This window comes from Aedes aegypti, chromosome 3 (genome assembly GCF_002204515.2).
Source record: "Aedes aegypti strain LVP_AGWG chromosome 3, AaegL5.0 Primary Assembly, whole genome shotgun sequence".
Taxonomy (NCBI): Eukaryota; Metazoa; Arthropoda; class Insecta; order Diptera; family Culicidae; genus Aedes; species Aedes aegypti.
In genome coordinates this window covers 349,664,976-349,672,065 of record NC_035109.1, presented here as the reverse complement: position 1 = coordinate 349,672,065, position 7,090 = coordinate 349,664,976, and the positions used below count along the sequence as shown (strand labels likewise).

The following is a 7,090-nucleotide window of genomic DNA, read 5'->3' as shown; positions in this document are numbered from 1 at the left end:
GGACCAGAAATAGAAATGGGCTGGCCATTTCTATTAACTTTGCTCTGTGATCTCTACCTCAGCGGTAAATTATCTTTTCGAAGCGTGATGGACACGAGGACTCTTTTAGGGATCTTTGATCGAATAAGACAGGTAGAATATACTCATAAACTTTGCATTTGATTGAATTGCACCGCAACTTCTAGCTACAGCTACATTTGTGTCCATTTTGCTGATTGGTCAATTGGTTATGAAGACATGTTCCTTAAGGCGAAGTAGGCCGTCATTGAAATTTGTACGCGTCGTTGATGATTGTTGCTAATTCATCAAACGATTTCGAATCAAAGAAAATCAGTTGGTTTTGCACTGACACAGCTGAAAAAGTATCAGCATACTTTATGCATGTTAGCGCGTATAGTGATACTTTTGCAAGTCAATATAAACTATCAACACTGAGTTTTATCACTTTGAAATGCAAGCTGAAAAGTAATCATTGTTTCCAAAACGAATGAAGGGCTACTTTAGCCTTAATTCGTCATTTATTTTTTTCTGTTTAATTCATCAGAAAATTTTTTAATGTTTTTCGTTTGTTCAAAAAAACATTTTTTTTGTTTTTTTTTAGATTTTTTCACACCCCTTAGCTTAAACTCAAATATTGGGTGTATTTTGTTTTCGTGTCCCTTCCGAAATGTCAGATAGGAACAACCCCAGTGTTAAAACTAAAAGCCCTGTGGTGTTTTGTCGATTTAGTGAACGTCAAACATGATCAAAAGTGTCATTTATGGACCAAAATTTTAAATTATAGTTTAATTATGATATAGCCGATATTTGAGCGGGAAAAATTGCTAAAGTAGTTTTAGTAACATGCTCTTTCGTGTTATTAAATAAAAACAAGATGAAAATGAAAATTGAATGCATAGAAAACTGTGGCCCTTTTTCCATGTTAGTCTGGAAAGATCGAAGGTACTCAACAAAAGAAAACTAGCGATTTTAATCAAGTCTGCCTTGATTGTCGTTGGCAAGCTGGAGTTATCTTGCAGTTTGAAATAAACTTTATTGAATATTTTGTGTGTAATATCTGTGCCTCCCTCTCAGGTCAAAACCAATGAAAACACGCTTATAGACAAGAGTTTTTGTCAACTGTTGAAAGGGAAGATATGGTACATTCATGATTTGTAAGAGTTGTCTGCGCAATTTTGAACCGTAGCCAGTGAACTACCCCTTGAAAAAGGAGTACCGTTAAACGGGGTAACTTTGATAGTTTTTTTTCGAAGAAAACTTCAATATTTATGCATTATGTTTCAAAGAATTACAATTTTAATTTTTAAACAATACTGACATCCTAGCTATCGATTGCACTTGATAGATTGCCAAAAGATTTATTCTCAATGGGTATATTATTTTTCATATAATCGAAAGTCAGTTTTCTGTTTCGGGATAACTTTGATAATGGAGTATAAATTGAACAAAATTGAATGAATTACGAAACATTTATAGGGCGTTACAAACTTCTAGGCGTTTTTTCTTAGGATAACTTTGAAGGCCCTTTTCGATTTCAGTTGGAGACTAAAGATCCTATGAGCATTTCATGTAACAGGTGTCACATAACATTCATTCTTTTTCAACTAAAATTCGTCCAAATTGAGCTTAAAACTGATTACGAAATTTTGCTAAAAGTTCCACTACAAATTTCTCCTGAGACCTAAAAACAATCGTACAATCCCATTTCTACACAACATTCTTCGGAAATTTCAACAGGAAATATTTCTTTTCTTCCCAGACAACCAGAAGTCGCATGAAAGTTCACGTTATAACTCGTTTATTCATAATAATTACATCAAACCCGCAAAACATCGTGGATAAACTCGTCCGATTGATGAGTTTCCTCGCATAAAACACTTTTTTTCTGAGTTCATTTGTACATTTTGTTTCGTTTCGTACAAAGTAAGTCAAATCAATCCGTAGCAGCTGTCAAATCAACATTTGTTATCATAAGTTATGTCGCATTAGATCACAAGTTAGTTCGGTTGAATATTTATACACTCGCATTGTATGTTATTATTCATCACATGATATATGCACGCATATCGCCTCCACTTTTGTACGTAGAAGGCCTTTTCGTGACATCTTATAAGTGAAATTTTGCACATACAAAGCCACCAGGTGATTTCGTTATACGTACATTTTGGTTGTCTGGGTTGATACTTTCAACATGCAATTTTTTTTAACGACTTCTGAAACATTTTTGTATTTGTATTTATTAAATTTTGAAAATTGAAGAAGAGACTTTAAAAAAATCTCACATCAAAATTTGCGAATAAAAGTAAATCATTGCCAAATACGTGTTTAAATCGATTTGAAATCAGGGTTGGGAAAAAATCTGCAGTTCATTCTACAGTAGCCAAACGAAGCCAATCGAAGTCAGCGAAGCCAGTGAAACTCATGCCTATCGCTGCTGTAGGCAAAGAGCCTTGAAAATTGCAAAACACCCGTTGCTAAGGGCAACCCAAAATTACTGTAGAAAAATGTTCTATTTCCCGCATTTAGAGCCTTCAATGACACAAACGATTTGGAAAAGTCATGCACCCAACAAAGGCTACTTGATGAGATTCACGTTTTTGAACTACTGTACTGGGAAAGCCACGTGATTTTCGCGAAATTCAAGCCTACTACTATTACCATTCCCAGCACTGTTTGAAATAAAGAAAATAATTTTTAGGAGGAACATACCCGATTAGCACACATGTTATAATTGAGGCAGAATAACTCTTATATGACCAGCAGGTGAATTCCGGCGCACATTTTCTTCGAAGAGAAGAAATTTTCTTCCATAATCTACCAGCAAGAAAATTTTCTTTTCTTCGAAGAAAATACGCACCGGAATTCGCCTACAGATCTGACTATATAAGAGTTGTTCTGCCTCAATTATAACATGTGTGCTACTAGGGTAAAAATGTATGTATTAGAGGGTTAACAGGGTTTTGCATTCCAAATGAAAATCATATCCGATCACGCTAAGATTATAATGAGACTGTGATTGAATGATTACTGATTGAATTGTCAAAAATATATAATAAAATACATTAGGAAACATAAAAGCCGTGGTCTGTCGCCATGTCTGTCTATCTATATGTCTATCACTCTCCCTGTATTGCTTCGCACTAGAGTGTCCATCCCGGGACATCCTGGGACAAAAAATCTCGGGATTTGATAAATTTCGAGATTTCCCGATTCCCGGGATATACGTTCAGCAATTCCGGAAATCCCGGGATTCCCGATATGAATAAAAAAAAGTTGAAAACCACTACGTTTAATGCAAAACAATGACATTTTGTCAGACTAAATCTTCAATCGATATAAGTAGAAAAGCATCATAAAAAAGTGATGTATTATTAATGAAAAAGAAAACCAAATAAATAAAAAATTAATAATTGATGAAATCTTACTTCGATTTCCATAAAAATTACTGGTTTTACTGACTATGTGATAAATTCGGGGATCCCGGGATTTCCCGGGACAAGCATCGATTTCTATCCCGAATCCCGGGAAATGGACACTCTACTTCGCAGGCAATGTTTCAGAACTTGCATTCAAGATGAAGAGAAGGCGGTATGTTTGTAGGCGATTGTTCATAAAATTGGTTGAAAGTAAGGGAAAAAAAGAATATTAATGCAAAAAAAATAACACAAAAGTAAAGCACACGTTACAAAATTGTTGTCTATGGGCACCAGAGCTTCTATATACCAAATCGTAGAAGGATTAGGGGCATAATGGACACTTTTGTGGAATTTAGTGAAAACTACATTATTAATGGGAGTCAAACGTTCTGATATGTAAAAAGGATCTCCCTCTATTACATTAGCAAGAAAAAACTTCTACAAGTTGGTTATTATGCTCCAAAATTAGAATCTTCCATCACTTTGAACTTCCACAGAGTGTATAGAATTTTTATTAATTATGCATATTCTATGAGAATAAGAGGGTGTGCTTTTCGCCCCATATGTTTATTATGCCCCTAATCCTCCTTCATTATAAAAATGAATGGTGTGGTCAATTTATAATAGAACATAAACATTGTGCGTGACAAAACATTTGAATTCTGATGACATAAAATTGAACAGGAAGGTAAAACAGTACGGGCAGTGTGCCGAAGTGGTTCCGCCCATGCGTTAGAGGTAATTTCCATTTCTACGAATAAAGTCACTCCTAATGCTAAAATTTTCGGTTTTTTGTTACCCATCGAACTAATGTACAATCCTTTATACACACCTCGCTTATCTACGTTTTTTTCTGTAAAAAAGTCGGTGGTGCTCAGCTAGAAGGAGAGTGCAAGGCACATGATCGTCTCAATGAGCGGGTAGTGGCGCTGAAATGAAGAACACAAAAATTCTACGTTTCTACCCTACCGTTCGAAGGCGGAACTTTTCGCTTTCTGGATCAATGGGTACAATTGAAAGTTCTCATTAAATACTGCCCTTAGTCCGAAGCGGAAAATCAGTTCTATTTGATCTGTTGCTAGAATACTATCGTCCATCGGAGTGGTGTATTTTAGAAGTTAGTTTTGAACGATAAAGTGATGATGTCCGTACTAGGATTATGGATTTTGGTTTCCCTGCTGGGATACTCCATTGGATACGTTATTGTTCAACGCCCAGGTGAGTAAAAATAGTTAAACGAGTTATAGTTTTGTTTCGCACAAGCATTATTTTTTTCATAAGTAATGAAAGTGTGGTTATGAAATCAGAAGAAGATATAATTTTATCAAATACTATAATTATATTAACCCTCTACCAATTATTGCGTTTTCAGCTGAATACTACAATTATCAGACGCAACCGTACGCTCGTCAATGGCAACCTTTACAGTACCAATTCCTTGACTATCAACCCAGTTACTACAATAACTACTATTACCCCTCTGCCTTTACGTACGCAGTACCGAACAAACCGTACCCGAAGCCACTGAAGCCTGATCTAGGACATGGTTTGTCGTACGAAGAAGGTCAAAATCTCCTCCAAGTTTATCGGCTTATTCGGGTGATTACCATTTTTCGGACACCGACCAAGAAATTAACCTTACTAGACAAACTATTGAAACGGCTAACTAAACAATCGCTCCAAGACCAGCTCGTTGATCTGGTGTGCCACGTAGATGGATATGAGGAGGTGGCCGAACTTGACCAGGGACCGCCAGGAATTAAATTGGACCTGTTTGTCGACGATCCCGGCCGGCTGTTGTTTGCAATTCAACGTGCGTTGAATGCGCTGGATTTGGATGAATACGAATATGATCATCATTATGGTAAACATCATGGATTCTGTGGAGTGCATAAGGAGCTCTGTGGGGAGTTGCGCGAGCTTAGAGATGAGGCGAATGCGTTATCTGTGCCCCTCATCAAGAAACACAGGGTCTACGAGATCAAGGCTATGGTCAAACAAGCATTGGATTCCGATATACTGGAGGATTTGGATGAAGATTTAGAGAGTAGATTGTTAGAACTGGATGATATAGACATAGAAATGCCAGAAATCCCACTTTTTGAAGAGGTACCAATGGCCACAAGTTATGATGCACAGATACCCGAAGATTATCAAGAGCAGATAAACGAAGATTATCAGGAGCAAATACCTGTAATTTATCAGGAGCCGATATACAGAAGCTATCAGGAACAATTGCCCGTAGCTGAACAGTATGACGAGCAAAAGTTGAATCAATTGGCGACAGTTTTACATAATTACTTCCAACAACAATCTACCACCGAGTCTCATCAGGAGATACATCAGAAAGAAGTTGTGCCAACATCAACCCCAACTTACCCGAGGACAACAGTACCGACAACAGCCACTGTATCAGTGATCCCAATAGCCAAAGAGGACACAAACACTTGGTTTGGATCTTTGTTTGGAAACGGTGATGCTTTGCCAGGCACGGTCGATGTCAGTGAACCAGCAGTACTGATTGAGCCAGTAACAGTGGAGAAGTCAGATCCCAAAAAAGTCGTGGAAAACAACGTTTCGGCAAATACCGAGAAATCGAATTCGGCATCTGCCTTTTTCTCAGCGCCGTTGTGGCTATCCAAGACCTCAGACCAACAGGAGGTTGAAAACAAAGGTAAGGAACTATTCAATTAAGTAGGAAGCAAGGCCTTTCAAGAATATCTGCTTCTTTTCAGAATCAAGTCCTAGTTTCTTGAACAAGGTAGATGAAATGCTACGGAAAGAGTTTGCAGAACACAGGCGTAAGATAGACTCGGTCAAATGACAAACATGTGATCTAATGTACCATTTTTATTATTTTCAGAGGCATCAGACAACGCAACCAAAGCGGAAAAAGAAGAAGCTCGTGACCTTCCAGATGAACTCAGCAGAATTGATGTGGATGGTGAGTAGTATAGAAGATTGACCTCCAAAACATTTCTAATTCAATCATTTTCAGATAATGGTCCTACCAGAGTCGATATGTTCAAGCTGAAGGAAGCTTCCCCGGCGCTGGATTTTATTGACGCGGATCCCAGCAGAACTTCCGTTGAATCCCGGAATCAACAGTCTCCAAAAAATAATGCTCGACGTGCCGTCAAGGAAGAAATTCTGAAGGTGTTGAGCCTCTTGGAAGAAGCCTTCGAAGAATTGCACGGGCGTATTTCCGACCCAGACGTGGACAAATTGGTGGATGGATTGCGAGATGTGGAAGCGGGCGTCAGGTGGACCGAAATGCTCAGTGCTCTACAGAAACTGATTACCGAGAAACAGCTGGAGAGTGGTGAACAGATTTTGGATGTTTTGGAGCATTGGAAGGAGGACGAAAATGGACAGATAAATAACGGATATTTTGAACGAACGTACGGAGGGCAAACGACGAAGGCATCGGTGAATCAGTAGATGGCAATGAGATTTGATTTATGTGAGCTAAAGCAGAATCACCCCTAGACGATTTAGGCGTGTTTTCACCGGTAAAGTTAACGGATTTGACCACACCAAACTTTGTAGAGCTCATGGATTTCTTACTCGAATGTTTTTTAAATTGAAAAACAAAACTGTGACTATTAGTTTAATAATGCAAATAGTTGAGCTTAAACTACAAGCTTGTAGCAACCGAGAACTGTAAATAAAGA

At 37.8% G+C, this 7,090-nt stretch overlaps 1 protein-coding gene across 2 annotated transcripts; it reads left to right on the top strand.

Annotated features, from left to right (window-relative positions):
* Nucleotides 1-4,466: 4,466 nt before the first annotated feature.
* LOC110679351 lies at nucleotides 4,467-7,090 on the top strand. 2 transcript variants are annotated; one of them, XM_021853762.1, is made up of 5 exons: nucleotides 4,467-4,634; nucleotides 4,789-6,090; nucleotides 6,152-6,217; nucleotides 6,280-6,360; nucleotides 6,415-7,090. In XM_021853762.1, the coding sequence occupies exons 1-5, from the start codon at nucleotides 4,556-4,558 to the stop codon at nucleotides 6,855-6,857; spliced, it is 1,971 nt and encodes a 656-aa protein (XP_021709454.1). In that variant the 5' UTR covers nucleotides 4,467-4,555; the 3' UTR covers nucleotides 6,858-7,090. The 2 variants fall into 2 exon arrangements, with proteins under 2 accessions (XP_021709454.1, XP_021709455.1); XM_021853763.1 differs by lacking the exon at nucleotides 6,152-6,217.

Coding starts and splice junctions, on each gene's coding strand:
- LOC110679351 (XM_021853762.1), top strand. CDS start 4,556: ATGATGTCCGTACTAGGATTATGGATTTTGGTTTCCCTGCTGGGATAC. Junction 6,218..6,279: donor AGAGTTTGCAGAACACAGGC/GTAAGATAGACT, acceptor TATTATTTTCAG/AGGCATCAGACAACGCAACC. Junction 6,361..6,414: donor CAGCAGAATTGATGTGGATG/GTGAGTAGTATA, acceptor AATCATTTTCAG/ATAATGGTCCTACCAGAGTC.